Here is a 19557-nt window from a genome sequence, read left to right as displayed (position 1 = left end):
CCAGCATTTTCATTTAAGACCAACTGGACATCATAAGAAGTCTTAGGGTAAAAACCCCACATCAATTTAACTTTATGTTGAAGCAGAGTTGTGATAACAAGAGTTTTAATATAACTTTGATGTTGGTCATCTTGGAAGTCGGATCAAAACCATTTCTATTTAGGACCAGCTAGATGTCATAATAATTCCTTTAATGAAAACTCCATGTTGATGATTTTAGGTGGAGTAGCAATAACAAAAGTTTCAAGATGGCACTTGCTTGGCCATATTGGACATCATACTGGCATGATTTCATTGAGGATCAACTGAACATCATAATATGTCTTCGTGTAAAAAACCCATGTTGATGATATGACCATCCATGTAGGAGTAGTGATACAAAGATTTTCAAGATGGAGGGACTATACTGGATTTCCAAGCAGCAGCAATTTTCTTTTAAGACAAACTAGACCATGGGATGTGTGTGTGTGTGTGTCTGTGTGTGTGTGTGTCTGTGTGTCTCCGTGTCCCTGTGTGTGTCTGTGTCTGTGTCTGTGTAAAGTTTCATGGCAATCCTCCCAGTAGTTTAGGAGTAGCAAAAACAACTTGTGCTAATGGATAGACAGATGATGGATGACAGATGATGGATGACTGATGAAGGAGGATGGCAATAAACTACTCTGGTCTATGACCAGTAAAGCTTGAAAAAAATGAAGAGACCCTTGAAGGAACTTACACTCCACCTGAAAAAATGAATTTCAATGAATTCATGAGGAGTTATTAAAATGTGATTGTTAAGATGTGTCCCATAGTGGCCATACTGGAATTTTGATTGTCATCATTTTCTTTCAGGACCAACAAGACATCATAGAAGTCTTTTAGTGAAAAGTCATGCTGATAACACCATTCATTCATTCATTCAGAAGTAGTGATAACAAGATTTTCAAGATGACCATTTCGTGGCCATACTGGATGTCCAAGCAGCGCCATTTTCATTTAGGTCCATCTAGACCATGGGATGTGTGTGTAAAGTTTCAAGGCAATTTTCAAAGTAGTTTACAAGTTGAAGAGATAATAAACTTGAGCCAATGGATGGTCAAACAACAGACGGATGACACATGAGGGATGATGGACAGCAGACTATCACAAGCTATTCTGGTCTATAACCAGAAGAACTAAATACCCCCACACCCCAATAAAAAAAACTCTTTTGAAGGAATTGATGCTTTAATGTGGGAAAAGAACTTATATGAATACAAGATAAGACAAATTTTTCATTTCAACTGTCAAATTTTAAAAACATCTCTAATATATATTCTTCAGCAAAAACAAGATTTTAAAATTAGCTGCTGTGGCACACATATTGGATGTAAACTTGGCTCCATTTTTACTTACAACAAAGTTAAAACCCCATGTCATAATGATCATCAATTCAATGGGAGAAGTGACAACAAGAATTTTAAGACACTTATCATAGCAGTCTTCTTGGATGTATGACTGCCACCATTTACTTTTTGGACCAACTAAGTATTTTATTACAATATTTTCATGGTACCTGCATTGCATGCCATGCTGGTTGTCAGACTGACATTAACCAGACATCGTAAGATTTTTTTAAAAGTAAAACCCCATGTTGATATGACCATCCATTCAGGAGGAGTAGCTGTAATAAGATTTTCATGATGGCTGCAGTGCCTGCCACACTTGATGTCAGACTGGCATCAACCAGACATCATAAGAGTTTTTTTTAAGTGAAAATCTCATGCTGATATGACCATCCAATCAGGAGGGGAAGCAAAAACATGATTTTCAAGATTGTTGCTTTGGTGGCCATATGGAGATCAGATCAGCACAATTTTCATTTAGCATCAACTAGACATTGTAAGAAGTCTTTGAGTAAAACATCATGTTGACTAACCCTTCAGGAGCAGAAGTTATAATGAGAATTTTAAAGTTAAAAAGTTTTAAAGTTGGGTGCCCTAGTGGCCATAGTGGATGTCAGATTGGCATTATTTTCATTCAGGAGCAACTAGACATAAGATTTCTTTCAGTAAAACACCATGTTAGTATGACCATTCATTCATGTGAAATACTGATAACAAGGTTATCAAGATGGCCAAGGTGGCAGCCATACTGGATGTCTGAGCAGCACCATTTTCATTTAGAACCAACTAGATAGACCATGGGATGAATGTATGTGTAAAACTTTGAGGCAATTTTCAAAAGTAGTTCCAGAAGAGTAGTGATAAGAAACTTGGGCTAAGAGACAGATGGACAACAGCTGGATGACACACAAAGGATGATGGACAACTTACCATCCCATAAGCCATCTGGTCTATGACCAGTAGAGCTAATGATACATTAAAAACAGAAGAAAAAAATCCTAGTGTACACTGATGAATGAAAAATGAACAAGAACAAAGCTCCAATGTATTTTATGAATGGAATTGAAAGCTGATATTTCAAGCTGCCAGTAAATTTCCAACCTTGAAAGCCCTTTTCAAATGATAACCCAAGATCAGATTCCTTATACTGAACATACTATGGCAATTATTTTGCAATGCAGACAGAACTGTCATTGATGCTATGACACTACTGGTCTGTACAATCTTTAGAATGAAATAAGAAATAAATGTTGCTGACTAATACTCAGCAAGTATAATTTTACAAACATTGCATTTGCAGCTATATGTTAATTTATTGAAAATTCAATGCTATATTTAGCATTTTATGTATTTGCTATTTTATTGCAGGAAACTTTAAATAAGACAAGATATACAAGTTGGCTCCCTTGAACACTCAGAAGAGGAATGCATGACTTGTACAAATGTTTTTAATTTCACTCCAATTGAAGTAAACAACAGAATTGATAAAGACAACATCTGAGTGTATTTCTGAGACAATACATGTAAACTGAGATGAGAACTGTAAATTGAATGCAAATGAAGCATAAATGAAATGCAGATTTGGTAAAAATAATTACCCTTTATATGGTGCATATGTGTTTCATTCACCATATGTGAACATGGTATGATAAAGAAAACATTATTAGCAAATACAGCTCACAACATGCTCAACACCTGTTAAAAATCAAGCATCCTTATGATCCAAATCAATTTTTGACCGATCTGAGTCTAGGGATGCTTTTCTTCAGCATAACTGCCTTTCAGCTTCCTTTAAAACAATTCTTGATATCTTGATACTATGGAGTTGATGGAGAGTGTATTATGTCATTGATGCTTATCCTGGTGATGCTCCCTGCCACAAGTTACCACTCTGTGTTTGAAATTGACAGATGCCAGAAAATAGCAACTTTCAAAGCAGTCAAATTACTTTTATCTCATAAGATTCTTATATTTATTTATACAGTTGATTGCCTAAAATCAAGCGATTTCTGAAAGTAAAGTTTGAACACAGGCAATAAGTCAAAGCTTATTTAAAGAAAACAATTTGTATAAGCTGCCGGTAATACGACTCTATGGTCTTAAACTAAGTAATAGCAAAGAGCGAAAACCAAAAAGTTTTATCAAATTCAGCACATAATTAATTTCCACCAGTCCTAATGAATAAAGTTCTATAATTCATTTCCCTAGAATACAAAGTGAAAATTTTAAAAGAATGTACATTATTGAAAATTAAATCCCAATTAGTCCAAAAAGTTCTATCACCAGTCCTAATAAATAAGTTCTAAAATTCTTGTGGTGTTTGAAAGAAGATCCAGCACAGAATGTGTTAATGTGCCTGTAATGGCCTGTAACATGGTAATGTGACAAGTCTTTTAATAAATCACAATAATATAATCCAAGATGTCCTTGTCTGCATTCACTATAATTCCAAATTAATGTTTCTCTTCAAGAATAATATTAAAGACACTTTCTAATTCCAGAGAATAATTATTTAAATAAATAATTCCAGCCCAAAACAAATATTGAACACAACAATACAAATGATTCTGCTTCAGGATCTTACAACATGAATGAATAATATTTAGGTAAACAAGATTATATAGCCATCTACTTGACCTAGGTCACAATTACCATAAAATACTATGACTTAACGGACATCTATGATCCAGACCCTAAATTAAAATGTTTACTTCTATTGAAGATGGTCCTAATATTAAACCCACACTCCTATACAAATATTAGCCATGTTTTATTTTTTTACCAAAATAAAAATCTCATTAGTGCCTCTGGTCAGGAACACAGTGAACTAGATTTTGGACAAGGTCAAGTACAAAATACAATTATAACTTATGATCATGGAGAATAACCAACAAAAAAATTAAATATACATAACACAAGCAAGAATATAAACTTGAATATAAACTGTCAAACCATGCAAGATATTTCCAAGTGACTTGTGCAAAGCATTTATATTAACAAGGAAGTATTTTATATTTACATATATAGAGATGAATCCAAAGGGTGGTGCAAAGAAATTATACATGTAGATTTTTTTTATCAACCCCACCATCACTCCAGATGATCAGGTGCCTGTCACAGGATACATTAGTTGTAAATTGGGAAATAGGGATCACCATTAAGATCTCTATCAACAACTTTAAGATCAAAGTAGACTCTATCACCTGACTCTCTTCTCAAATGCCATTTGTCTTGATAAGCAAAGTGTTTCCATTAACACCCACTGTCTAATTATCTCCCTTGTCAACTCTCCCAAACATCTAAAGAACCTGGAAGCAAGTTCTTGTTTGTTTTGTTTTTTGGGGTGGGAGGTGGGGGAACAGGCCCAGTAGTGGAATGAATGCAATCTGGGCTCTTCTCATCAGACCATTATTTAGAAAAGACCTCTACATAACTATAACAATAAAAAAATGTGGACAATAAGCCAGCTGACCTATCTACAGAAAAAATTAACAATTTTGCTTAGGTCTGTTATTACCAACAAGAAAAAGGGAACAGGAAAGAAAAAGGAAAGAAGGGCAAATGGCATGTTGATTGTAACAACATTCATAAAGCACAAGCATACACTGATACTGAAAATCATATGCCACAGACTGAGATCCTTAATTGCCAGAGGTTGACATCCTTAATTAAGATAATCCATGCAAGGTTAAGTTTTCTCTGACAAGGTTGCATTCACCCTCATCCAAACCCAAATAGAACCATCAAACTGACCCATCTAAACTGCATTATATATCAACCTGGAGACAAGCTTTCACAGCACTCACCTTTTACTTATAACATCATTGCCTTTTGTTTTGACTCTTGTGCAAGTTTGCATTTATTTTCAGGGGTTTATCTTTCTAGGAAATTTGGCAATTCTTTGTCTGTACATCTTTAGAACCAAACTGTTAATCAGCACAATAGAGCCATTATTGTGCTGATGTGCTGTGAAATTATATAGATACAAACATGTCAAACCTGCCATAAGATGACTTTTATTCCTAAACCACCTGACATGGGTATGACTCAAGTGTGAAAAGTTACAAAAAGTTGAGAACAGTTACAAAAACATACCAAAAAAATACAAAAAAGTTGGGAAATATACAAAACATTGATGTAAGATAAGATGAGAAAAGCTGCATTGAACTGAGTATTTAAGCTTATTTGTTCCCAAATTTCAGTCACTCAAAGTTACAACAAAGTCATTTTCTCTACATTTATTTAAATTAAAACAAGTAAGTAGTAGCAAAGGTTTTTGGTATCTTCATTTGCATCAGTGTAAATAGATAATTTGAAACATATATAAAAACTTGATTTTGGCATCAAAAAATAAAGTTAAAACGGATGGGAAAAGTGCTTCTAAAATCTTTATTTTGTATATTTCATTCAAAATGGCATACATGTTTTAAATTTAAACATGAGCATTTATGTAAAATATTGTCTCTTGTTTTTATTTTTTATTCCTGTTTTGGTTTTAAATTTTCTTTTCTCTTCGGACGTTGTTATTAATGATAGTGATGTTTTTAATTTTATTGTTTTTCATGAGTGTCCATGCACCATGCGAATGAATGCAGTTTCCTTCCATAAAGACTTCAAAGTCAATATTCTTTCAAACTTTATAATTCTTCTTACATTAAATCGAAGTAGTGATTGAAACCGTGGTAAGAGCATGTTGGAACCATGATTTGTGAAAAGGACCACATTTACTACACATTATAATTTTATTTGTGAAACAGAAATGCAACTGATCCATTTCACAGATAAGTAAGTCCTTTACGTGACAAGGATACAATTCGCAAAAAGGATCTTTCTGGAAATACTTTATATACAAAATATATATTAAATCCTATGTATAATGAGTTATTTCACAATATAATTTAATTTGCGATACAGAAATATTAATTGAAACTGAAAATCAAAGTCAAAATAGTCTGGTCAGTCAATATATATATATATATATATATATATATATATATAATATTTTAAATTTTAGAATTGCGATTTAAAAAAACACAAACACCAATAATTCTGTGCAACTAGTTTCGCATTCACTGTTTGCTTCATAATTCTTTAGTGTTTTACAATTACAACCTTTAATGAAATTGCTTCCTTCATACATTAAAGATACTACTGATTTCCTTGAATTTCCAGTTATTTTCTATAGGTTTATATGAGTAAATAACTTATTCTCAACTGTATGACACCCCTTTTTGGTTGCATGCAATGATGCTCACCCACCCCCTTTGGTCCTCAAAACATGCTTTATGAGCATCAAAATTCTTCCCAACATCGTTTGGAAGGTTGGCAGGTAAGGCATGCGTGAGTGCAAATACCCATGCATGAGTGGCATATGTACCTGAACATCAATATACAGTGTACTACACTAATGACTGGTTCCAGGTCTATTTCTGGTTGTCAACAGAACTGTACCTACCTCCAACCAGCACTGATGTGAGATATAACACTATAACCAATCTGCTAACGATGGGTGTCAAGATTGAGGAGGCTGGCATTGTTGTACCTGAAATAAATGAGAAAAGGATATCTGTATCTTCTTCATCAGATGTGATGAAAGGTTCTTATTACTCAGGTGATGACACGACAAGCAAAAACACACTCAAATGTTCTTGGTGCTGCCAGTAGGTCTGAGAATGCAAATTAACCCCAGCACTATACATTTCATCAACTAACAATTTAAATAGTCTCAAGATTATTTTTCTTTCTTAAAAAGAGAACAGGTGGAAATTTGTAAGATGGTCCAGATTTGTCAAAATTACTAGAATACAATCCAAGAGCTCCACTTTTTATTTCAATAATGTTAGATTATTTACATGTAATCTCAGGGTTGGTGCTGGCTTTAAACAAGTTGTTGCCAAAAAATCACCAACCTCAATATTTTGTCACCAATTTTCAAAAAATGTTGCCATTTTCATAATATCCTCAGGAACAAGGTAATATTGTCAACATAAACAGATATTTAGATAAGAATAAGGAGGTGGGAATAATAAGAGTGAATTCAGAGTATACCCTTTGCTTTCAAAGTAAACTTTCATTTAATTCATTTTTGCTTTCATTTAATTCTCCAGAGAACAAAGGAAGATGTATATAAAGTGCCATGCAAGTCCATGATGGGTGGAGTCACATTCCAAGTCAATGCTACTGGTTATATAACAGTCACTCATTACAGCTACTGTCAGGGAGAATTACAAACAGGAGGCAACTTGCAATTAAGAACACACAGGCAGATAAACATAACATGTCTATCAAGCTATGAATTTATCTTTCAACTCCATCTGTCCCCCCATCTCCTTGAAATATCAATGCCAAATTAATGTCCTTTAAAACAAACACTGCATCTGGGGCACTGATTTTCTAAAAGGCCTACAAGAATGATTTGTTCATTTGACCTTTAAACAATCTAGTTATGGTATATAGTCACTTACAAGTAAGGTCCAACCCAGATCTGCCATTGCATGACATACCAACAGATCTGGATATATGTTATTTGCTGTTGGACCTGACTCACAAGCAAGTACATGTGGTATTAGCCCACCTGACATTGGATTGTGAATGCACTGCAATACCTATTTTCCAGTGGACCTTTATCAATACATCACAAAAAGGTTACAAATGCCTGTCTTTCTTGACAGTCAATAAAAACAAGAGTCCCCTGAAGGGATTGATGCTCTACTGGCAAAAGATAACTTCCACTAATTCAAGATAAGACCATTTTTTCTTTTAACTGCTGAGTGTTGAAACAATCTCTGATATTCTTCAACAATAACAACATTTAAAATTAGCTGCTGTTGTGGACATATTGGATGTCATTTTGGCACCATTTTTATTTAGAAGCAATGAGGCATCATGATAAGTCTTCTGGTGGAAATCTCATGCTGCTATGACTCTCCATTTTGGAGGAATAATGATAACAAGACATTCATATACTGAATATGAATGGTCATAATTGATATCAATCAGACTGGTACTATTTCTATTCGGTACCAACCAGATATCATAAGAAGCCTTATGGTGAAAGCAAATGTTGATATCATCAGCCATCTAGGAGAAGTCATGATGACAAGATTTTCAAGATAGCAGTTGTGGTAGTCACATTAGAAGTCGGATCAGCACTGTTTTAATTTACAACCAACTAGACATCATAAGATGCCTTTCAGTGAAAACTCAATTCTGATATGACCATTAATGCAGGAGAAATAATGATAGCAAGCTTGTCAGTGAAGATGCCAATGTGGCAGGCATACTGAACATTCAAGATATGTTTGACATCAGATATATTCCATTTTTCATTTTTTTGACCTACTATACAGCATAAGAAATCTTCTGGTGAAAACTCCATGTTATTATAACTTTGTATTCAGTAGTAACAATAACAAGATTTTCAAGATCAACAATGTGATGGACAATGTGATGGCCATTCTGGACATCAGATCAGCACCATTTTCATTTAGGACATCATAAAGTCTTTTAGTGAAAACTACCCTGACATGGTACTCCATTCAGGAGGAGTAGATAAAAACAATTTTCAAGGCACCAATGTGGTGGCCATATTGGATATCCCATTGGCACCACTTTCATTTGGACCAACTAGACCATGGGATTAATATGTGCTTAAACTTTCATAGCAATTTTCCAAGGAGTTAATGAGGAGTAGCAATAACAATATATATGGATTGATGATAGACATTACAGACCATTACATAAGCTATTCCGGTCTGTGACCAGTGAAGCTAAAAATAGTCCCTCAATGGTCTGAGACTCTACTGGGTTAAAAGAATTTCCAGGAATTAAAGATAAGACCATTTCTTCCACTGAAACCATCTCTGATAGCCTTTCCTAAAAACAAGATTTTCAAAATAGCTGCTGTGGTGGACATACTGTAAGTCAGATTGGCACCATTTTCATTAGGCCACAGTAGACACAATGATAAGTTTTTTTGTGAAAATTTCATGTCACGATGATGATCCATTGAGAAGGAGTAGTGACAAGAAGATTTTGAGGACAGCCTGTCCAACAGCAACATTGGCTGTACAACTGGCACCATCTTCGTTTGGGACCAGATGTTAGCCATATTGAGAGTTCGTCATTTTCATTTAGTATAAACTAGACACCATAAGGCTCTTTAAGTTATGTCAAAATGACTTTCTATTCAAGGAGAGTAGCAAACAAAAGATTATTCAGCTGATCATATATTGGACATCAAATCAGCACAATTTTAATCTGAGATCAACAAAACATTATAATAAGTCTGTTTGTGAAAACCCCAAGATTATATGACATTTAGGAGAAGTAGTGATAACAAGATTTTCAAGCTAGATAATGTGGCAGCCATGTTAGACATTAGATCAACACCATTTTCAATTGGAACTCACTAGACATCATAGCAAGTCTTCTAGTGAAAACATAATGTCAGTATGACTTTCCATTCAGAAGGAGTATTGATAAGAAGATTTTCAGGATGGCCACTCTGGTGAAAATCCCACATCATTATAATTGTCTGTTCAGGGAGGAGCTGTGATAACAAGATTTCCATGATGGTTGCCATGGGAGCCATACTGGATGTCAGAATGGCACCATTTTTATTTAGAACCAAGTAGTCATAATATATCTTTCAGTGAAAACCAAATGATGTTGATATGACCATCTATTCATTCAGGAGTAGCAATAAGGTCCAATGTGGTGGCCATATTGGATGACTGAGTAGTGCCATTTTCATTTAGGCCATTTGGGATGAATGTGTGTGTAAAGTTTCATGGAAATCGTGGCTTAGATGGAGATAACAGATGGGCAGACAGAATCATGGTCCATCCATGTGGCTTAGATGGAGATAACAGATGGACAGACAGAATCATGGTCCATCGATGTGGTTTAGATGGATATAACAAATGGGTAGACAGAATCATGGTCCATCCATGTGGTTTAGATGGAGATAACAGATGGGCAGACAGAATCATGGTCCATCCATGTGGTTTAGATGGAGATAACAGACGGGCAGACATAATCATAATCCATCCATGTGGTTTATATGGAGATAACAGATGGACAGACAGAATCATGGTCCATCCATGTGGTTTAGATGGAGATAACAGATGGGCAGACATAATCATAATCCATCCATGTGGTTTATATGGAGATAACAGATGGACAGACAGAATCATGGTCCATCCATGTGGTTTAGATGGAGATAACAGATGGGCAGACAGAATCATAATCCATCCATGTGGTTTATATGGAGATAACAGATGGACAGACAGAATCATGGTCCATCCATGTGGTTTAGATGGAGATAACAGATGGACAGACAGAATCATGGTCCATCCATGTGGTTTAGATGGAGATAACAGATGGGCAGACAGAATCATAATCCATCCATGTGGTTTATATGGAGATAACAGATGGACAGACAGAATCATGGTCCATCCATGTGGTTTAGATGGAGATAACAGATTGGCAGACAGAATCATGGTCCATCCATGTGGTTTAGATGTAGATAACAGATGGGCAGACAGAATCATGGTCCATCCATGTGGTTTAGATGGAGATAACAGATGGGCAGACAGAATCATGGTCCATCCATGTGGTTTAGATGGAGATAACAGATGGGCAGACAGAATCATAGTCCATCCATGTGGTTTAGATGGAGATAACATATGGACAGACAGAATCATGGTCCATCCATGTGGTTTATATGGAGATAACAGATGGGCAGACAGAATCATAGTCCATCCATGTGGTTTAGATGGAGATAACAGATGGACAGACAGAATCATGGTCCATCCATGTGGTTTAGATGGAGATAACATATGGACAGACATAATCATAATCCATCCATGTGGTTTAGATGGAGATAACATATGGACAGACAGAATCATGGTCCATCCATGTGGTTTATATGGAGATAACATATGGGCAGACAGAATCATGGTCCATCCATGTGGTTTAGATGGAGATAACAGATGGACAGACAGAATCATGGTCCATCCATGTGGTTTAGATGTAGATAACAGATGGGCAGACAGAATCATAGTCCATCCATGTGGTTTAGATGGAGATAACAGATGGGCAGACAGAATCATAGTCCATCCATGTGGTTTAGATGGAGATAACAGATGGACAGACAGAATCATGGTCCATCCAATAAGCTCTTCTGGTCTATGACCAGTAAATCTAATAAGTTAAGACTCATGAGATAGCCTAGACACATAGCAACATTTCTACTACAGTAAGCTAAATTTTCAGTTACATATCAGTTATGGAAGCCCTACCAGTGCACGTCTGATTAAACTGGTGTAAATGGATGGCAATTAATGCCTACAGTTACATTCAGAAGGCTGTTAGTGATAACTCCAACTCTGAAATATTTAATCTGAGCCCTTTTAAAAACATACTTCTCAGCTTACAAAAAGCATTATGAAAAACCAATTTATTCTGATTATTTTAATAGTTCATTCAGGACAAAATTAATGTTTTCCATACTTTTACACCGGTGTGCAGTAGGCATGTCTATCTTTTCACTGGCGTTCTTTGCGACCTTTTTCTGCATTAACACTTGCCCTTTTCAGATGAAAGAATACATGTATACCCAGACTGGTCCAAGCAATCGGATATATTAAATCATACACAAGAATTCCTTGAGTCAACAGATGGCATAGAAGTTATGCTGGAACAGCCAGAAATAATATGTGAGATTTCGATACCAGCAGTCATGCTGGAACAGCCAGAAATAATGTGTGAGATAATTAGATACTAGGAGTAATGCTGGAACAGCCAGAAATAATGTGTTTGATAATTAGATACCAGGAGTCATGCTGGAACAGCCAGTTTGAGATTTAGATACCAGGAGTCATGCTGGAACAATCAGAAATAATGTGTGAGATTTACATACCAGGAGTCATGCTGGAAAATCCAGAAAATCCAGAAATAATGTGTGAGATAATTAGATACCAGGAGTCATGCTGGAACAGCTAGAAATACTTTGTGAGATTTAATTACCAGGAGTCATGCTGGAACAGCCAGAAATAATGTGTGAGATAATCAGATACCAGGAGTCATGCTGGAACAGCCAGAAATAATGTGTGAGATTTAGATACCAGGAGTCATGCTGAACAGCCAGAAATAATGTTTTAGATTTTGTTGCCAGGCTTTTCAGATATTCTCATTTACTATATACACTTGCTTATAAGACAAATCCAACTGCAAACTGCATAGACCCAGATCAGCCGTTGCATAATGAGCCTGCAAATCTGGGTCTGTCCAGTTTGCTATGAGTGGTCAGTAGAACAAAATTCCTGATCTGTTGGCATATTATGCTATTTGTTTCAGTTGGATTTCACTTATAAGCGAGTGTAGATTGTAGGTTAATTATTTTTCATTTGTAAAGCTGTGTTGAGAATTGACTTTTATTTGTGGAGTACCCGTTTTCTTTGACACTTGTGATACAAAATTAAAGTTCCAACACAATGATCAATCTATGGGGACAATAGGTCCCTCTCCCTTCCCCAATTGACCAATTAAAGTATTAACAAAAATGCCATTATTATGCCAAACCATAAAAATTGCATACAGTATTTGATTTTCAAAATTTTTTGGTCATAGTTATCAGTATAAACGAGGGAATTAATCTTTTCCACATGGTGCAGTAGCACACCCTGAATCAAAGTGATGTCTTTTTCAAGTCATCATGAACAAGCCACAGTTGCCAGGTACTATTGCTTTGGCATTCTCTTTTGCTTCAGTTATTGGCCAAAGGTACTAACATGTCTTTAAATGAAACGGAAGCAGCAGAACTCAGGTAGGAATACTCCACAAAATATAATTGGATGCCAGACAAAGGTAAGGTGCTTGGTGAATGCAGGAAGGCTTGGGTTAATAGATGCAACTGCCAGGAATAGATGGTAGAAATTTAGTTACCATGCTGCCTCTTAAATGCAAAAATTCTGCACCTGCATTTGTTTATTTTGTGTACCTATAACTAAAACTTTTCTTCATTTGATTAACTGGACCAAAAAACATACCAGCTGACAGAATTATCCTTTGTACATTTAATCAGTCTGACATTAAACTGCACGATTCATTTTTTGGAATTCTTAATTACTCCTACAGACCAATAATGCATTGACAATTGTCTGGAAACAAAGGAAGCAAGTGCCAAGATAGGTAATCTTGAAGACAATACATCAGATCATGTAAATATATCACAAATCTGGTCAATGAATCATTCTCAGTTGTAGAAGGAAAAAAACAACAGACAGGGCTAACAACTTGGGTATCATCATACAGAAATAGACCATGAATTTCCCACATACCAGGTAACCAAACTGCTGTGCATACAGATATACTGTGCATTTCCTGGTAAATCCAATTCGTTGCATATTTCTACTCTTATCAGTAATTTGCAAAAAAACAAAAATTCTTTATTTTCCCTATTAGTGGCTAGATAAATAGTTTAGGAAACAACCATCAATCCCCTTCTTGAGTTATGATTCACTCTCTTTATGCTTCCACCATTTATTTTTAGGGATGCATGTGATACTGCCAATATCTATCCAATCTTTCCATCAAAACAATATCACCTTATGTCTACTTCAAATTTTGCTTCAGCACCAATAAATAAAATTAAACCAAATTTGCACAAGGTTTTACATTAAAAAGATTGAGACAAGTTTCATTTTCTAGGACTCAAATCTAGTTTCAATTTAATTTGCTTAGCATAAAGTGTTGGTATGATGGCTTTACAAAATCTATCCACATAAAGACCAATTTTTGTTTTTAGCCTGGGTTAACTGGCCCAGTTCAGTTTTCACAGATATTCAATGGAAAGCCAAACTAAAGCCTGGTAGAAAAAGTGAGGTGAAATGAAAATGAGTGCCAGAAATCCTGAGGCACAGTGAGTGTTGACTAAGGCAAACTAAATTTAAAAATGAAAAGAAAGCATGCCAATTAACACCTTCAATGGAAACAAAAAGCAAACTTCATATCAGTCAAGAAGAATGTAGCAGTAGCTAAACTTCATATCAGTCAAGAAGAATGTAGCATTAGCTAAAAAGATTGCTGCAGTCTCAATTAAAAATAATTTGTGTGCGTGTGTGTGTGTGTGTGATTAGCAATACATCGACATAATCCTTGCTATATAGCTGTTCGAAAGCTACATTCTAAAAATCTAGATAGGTAACAACTGAAAAAATAACAATGTAAAGGCACCAACTGCATAAACAAGTAAGAGTACCATGAACAGCACATGATGCTAACCCATAATGTTTAATAGTTCTCTATACAGATACCTGACATTTTTGCACACATAAAAAAACATTTTTCTTCTTTCAGACACAGTGACTGTGACCTCTAACCTTCTGAGCCCAAGATTGACAAGATTCTTCCTTAACCCAAAGTGCAAGCTATCCACAAAGCTTGACTACTGTGAAAAGGATGGACGGGCAGACAGACAGACAGACAGATGATCAGATGGATAACATCATGATGCAGTAGGCTCCAACTTAAGACAGACACAGTAGCATAACAAGAGAACTGCCTGCCTAGAGTCCTTGTGAAACTTAATTATGGGCCCCTCTTGAAATAAACTTTCAAATAAACACAGACTAGTAATCCAACAAGGTACAAGGTAAATGTGCTACAATTCTTATGAATTACTGAAAAGGAAAAGGTAGGTCTCCCAAAAATATTCATTTTAAATTTTTGTATGTTCTTTATTATCTCATTTCCTTAGGAGAGACAAAATAACACTTAAAAATAAGTCTGTACTCAAAGACAATAAACATGTTTTGAAAGGCAGTGAGTATTATTTCCAAGAATAAAAATGTTGGTAGCCACCAGTATATATAACTTCATTTTAAATGGTTCAGTAAAGAAGTACATCATTAGCAGAACCCATTACACTAACTTTCACAATCACTGACAACTGTGTTTACCATTATCTCAGTGTTATCAAAGTTTGGTTAAACTGAAGAACCATATATTATGGGGTACACATGGTTGTTAGTTTGGTTTGTTTACTAAGTTATAGCTCCATAAAAGAAAACAGTCCTTTTTAATTTATTTTTGTTTAAAGAAAGGAAAAGACCTATGAATCTATATATAGTTCCATTATAAAGCATGAATCCATTCCACAAATGTGGAGTAAAAATGAATCCATTCCTGTCTGTTTATGATGCTCGAACTCTACAACTCAAGATGACTACACAGATTCTGCACAACAAAATATTACTTTTATATGTTGATGTTGTAGTGTTTTGTGCCATTTTTCAGCACACGATAGGCTATATATAGCGGCCAGTATTAATAATGGAGGAAGAACCCGAGAAAACCCCAGAAAGAACCACCAACCCACGTGAAACTACTGGCAAGCTTTCTCACATACCCACATTGGATGAATCTGAGACTTGAACCAACGCAGACAGAGGTGAGATGGCAGTGATCTGTAACAGACAGCACTTTAGACCACTTGGCTACTCAGGGCCCCCCTACTTTTATATGCAGTAATGAATAAAATTGACATTTTAAAGCAAATTACTAAGTAAATTAGTAAGAGACACACACATACACACTTGTGTAAACAGGTTTAGATCCTTAATTACAACATGGCGCATTGTTTATATTAACCTGCATTTTCTATATTAAAGTTATTATTTTCTACTTTTTCTTCAGGTATTCATTACAACTGATGGACTATAATCCCATAGTTTATCCTATTTGCTAAATTTAAATTGTTCTAGTCAAATTTACTTGTCTTGCATTCCAAATATTAATTTTTTATTGAATTTCATAATTTTTTGCAAGGGAAAAAACTCTATAGCTCCACAATTGTGAAATTATATAATGTATTACTTCTCTTGCTTTGCTTTAATTGTTAGAGTGCAAACATGTCTTTTAAAAGCAAAACAAATTGTTTAAACGGCATATGATTTGAGAAATGGTTCTAACTGAGCTTAATTTTATTCGTATTGACAGACCTTGCTCAAAATAAATGTCATTGGTTATCTTGAGGATTTAAGTCTATTTACCAAGTTTTCTTTTCATGATCTAACAAGCAATAAGACTCTCTTTGCTCTTCACACATACAGCTGGATGTTTGTCTGCTAAAAACTGCTCTGGCAAGTGTCACTATGATTATCTCTGAGTTGTTTTCAGAGTGCCAAAGTCAAATTGGAAAAAGACAAGGATATTTCAAATGGACTAAGCTTCTACCAGTATTTCTTTGTTGATATATTCATATAGTTCTTATTCTATTCCCCAGATATCAAAATATAAACTGAAATTTTAATATTTAGAACAATTTCTGAACTTTTGCAAAAGAGAGTCTGATTTTGTTATCACACAGTGCTGTTCCTTTATTTTTATTGACAACTTTAAACAAGAGACCTATTAGAGGACTGATGCTCTGCTGTGTGATAAAAATATTCAGGAATTCAAGATAAGACCATCATTTCTTCTTTTTAAGTGTTAAATCTTGAAACCATCTCAGATATTCTTCAACAATAACAAGATTTTCAAATGAGCTATTGTGATGCAAATATGAGATGTCAACTTCACACTGTTTCAATTTAGGACAGAGTAAAATTCTTTTGGTGAAAACCCCATGTCAAAATGACCACCCATTAGGGGCAACATCATCCAATCAAGGGAAGTAGTGACAACAAGATTTTTAAGACAGCCATTGTGGCAGCCATACTGGATGTAAGACTGGCATCTTTCTTTAGGACAAATACTGGATGTAAGAGTGGCATCATTTTCATTTTGAACAAACTAATGGTGAAAACCCCTATATTGAAAAAGCCATCAATTTTGGGAGGAATCAAGATAATAATATTTTCAAGTCTTTACTTATCACTGTCACCTCTGTCCATGTGGCCTTTACCTCCACCAGTCGTACTGGTCACCATGTCTCATGTGCTGAAAAATTATGTTACGAAAATACAAGATTTTCAAGATGGCTGCTCTGGTGTCCACATTAGATGTCAGATCAGCACCATTTAATTTAAGACCAAAAAGACATCATAAAAAGTATTTTAGTGAAAACATCATGTTGATACAACTATCCGTTAAGGCAAAGTAGTGATAACAAGAATTTTAAGATGGCTGCTGTGCAGTGGCCATATCTAATGTCAGATCAGCACCATTTCACTGAAGACCAAATGAATATCATAAGAAATCTTCTGGTGAAAACCCCAGGTCAATATGGCTTTCTGTTCAGGCAGACTTCTGTTAAGAAGATTCATAATGTATTTGTAGATGTGCTTACTCATAGTTATCTTCATGACTCATAGTTATCTGCATTAAGATCATCATCATCATCATCATTATTATTACTAAGATGGCTGCCATGCTGTTATGGCCATATAAGATGCCCAGACAGGACCAACTAGTCCATGGGATGAATGTGTGTAGCATTTCATGGCAAGCCTACAAGTAGTTTGGGAGGACAAATTTGTGCTAGCACATGGATGGAAGAAAAAGACAAGCCATCCCATACACTCTTCTGGTCTGTGACTAGTACAGCCAAAAACAATGAGATCCATCAATATTTTGGTTTTATGAGGGGGCTTGCTTTCAGTCATGCAGATTAAGAAGCAAGTGGTTTATATGACAGTTGACCCATACTCTAATTCTTCAAAAACATTCTGGATTTGTTTGGACTAATATATAGTATCCATCCCAACGGGGAATAGATAGGTTGTGTTCCATTCATGCATGTACATGCCTGTGGAGGCCACAACTGCATTCTAGGAGTTTGAATTTCTAATTAATGGGATATGTAACAGTAACGAGCAATGTCCACTGACGGCTACAGTTCAACCAGGAGGTTAATCTTGGTCTGTGTATGGTTTTACAATCAAAAGATTAAAGAGAGTTCATAACTGGAATTCCAGAGCAGTTGTCTGTGGTCATTTAACATGTTTATTTACAAGAGTTGGACTGATGATTTTCCATTAAAATTCCAATTTAGTTGGAAAAACAATTGTTCCTGCTTTATGACTTGGTGGCACAGCTGAGAACATGGAGGGATTAGTCTGCTCTTTATTTGGATAAACAGTACTTGGACAGTTAATGGGATGGAAGGTAGTTCCACAACTGATGCTAAAATGTTAAAAACTGAGGCAACATCAACATAAATCTACTACATAGCTTTATTCATTTTTCTCAATTATTCTTCCCCAAAATCAATAACGTTAAACTCAGGGATCACTGTTATCCAAATGAATTCAAACTAAGTTCATTTATGGTACTTGGTATTTTCAATCTATGACTGCTTATTGACCTGGCTGTAATAAAATACTGAAATGTATACATGCCTGATACATTCAATATATTTCCATTTTGATTCTGAAAAGTTGGTGATTTTGTAAAAAAAATACTTAAATACATGTATATAAGTATTATAATGATGACAATTTTAGAGGTGGAGGTTAATTACCCAGTAAGCATGGTTACTGTATATACTTGTATACAAGTCAGAAATGATGACAATTTTAGAGGTGGAGGTTAATTACCCAGTAAGCATGGTTACTGTATATACTTGTATACAAGTCAGAAATGATGACAATTTTAGAGGTGGAGGTTAATTACCCAGTAAGCATGGTTACTGTATATACTTGTATACAAATCAGAAATGATGACAATTTTAGAGGTGGAGGTTAATTACCCAGTAAGCATGGTTACTGTATATACTTGTATACAAATCAGATTAAAATGCAAACAACATAGAACCTGACCTTCTGCTGCATCACATGATAGCAGATCAGGGTCTAAGTTGTTTTTTTCTTCTTCTGATTAGTCCTTATAAACCACCTAAGTCCATATCTGTTGGCACATTATGCAGTGTCAGATCCAAGTCGATGCAGTTTGCAACATCTTTCCAATATGTTAACCTATCTACACTTTGGCAGAGCGATCCAATATTTCTGTGCTTTGAGTTGCCTCCCTTAGTATGTAATACCAACTAACCAACAGTAACAGCAGTGCCTTGTACATCAACTAAGAAAAGAGATGGCAATTGACTTCAAAATGATACTTTATAAGTTTAACATTAAAAGTCTGACTATGTACCAGAGAGAAGCCGTTACAGGTGTATTTGAGGGAAAGGATGTATTTGAGCAAACAGCAGTGGAAAATTACTTATTTATGAATCCATTCCAGTTGT

General features: G+C 35.2%; 1 protein-coding gene across 1 annotated transcript in view; it reads right to left on the bottom strand.

Annotated features, from left to right (window-relative positions):
- LOC149794257 (kin of IRRE-like protein 1) overlaps nucleotides 1-19557 on the bottom strand; it is a 148949-nt gene that overhangs the window by 74633 nt on the left and 54759 nt on the right. The window contains exon 2 of the mRNA XM_089968390.1: nucleotides 6820-6906. Within this exon, the coding sequence (XP_089824516.1) occupies nucleotides 6820-6898 (79 nt within the window). The 5' untranslated portion in view covers nucleotides 6899-6906. The remainder of the gene's footprint in view (nucleotides 1-6819; nucleotides 6907-19557) is intronic.

Source organism: Sinohyriopsis cumingii, chromosome 8 (genome assembly GCF_028554795.1).
Source record: "Sinohyriopsis cumingii isolate HCF-2022 chromosome 8, ASM2855479v2, whole genome shotgun sequence".
Taxonomy (NCBI): Eukaryota; Metazoa; Mollusca; class Bivalvia; order Unionida; family Unionidae; genus Sinohyriopsis; species Sinohyriopsis cumingii.
Note: the sequence above shows the minus strand (reverse complement) of the source record. Positions and strands in the feature narration are given on the sequence as shown.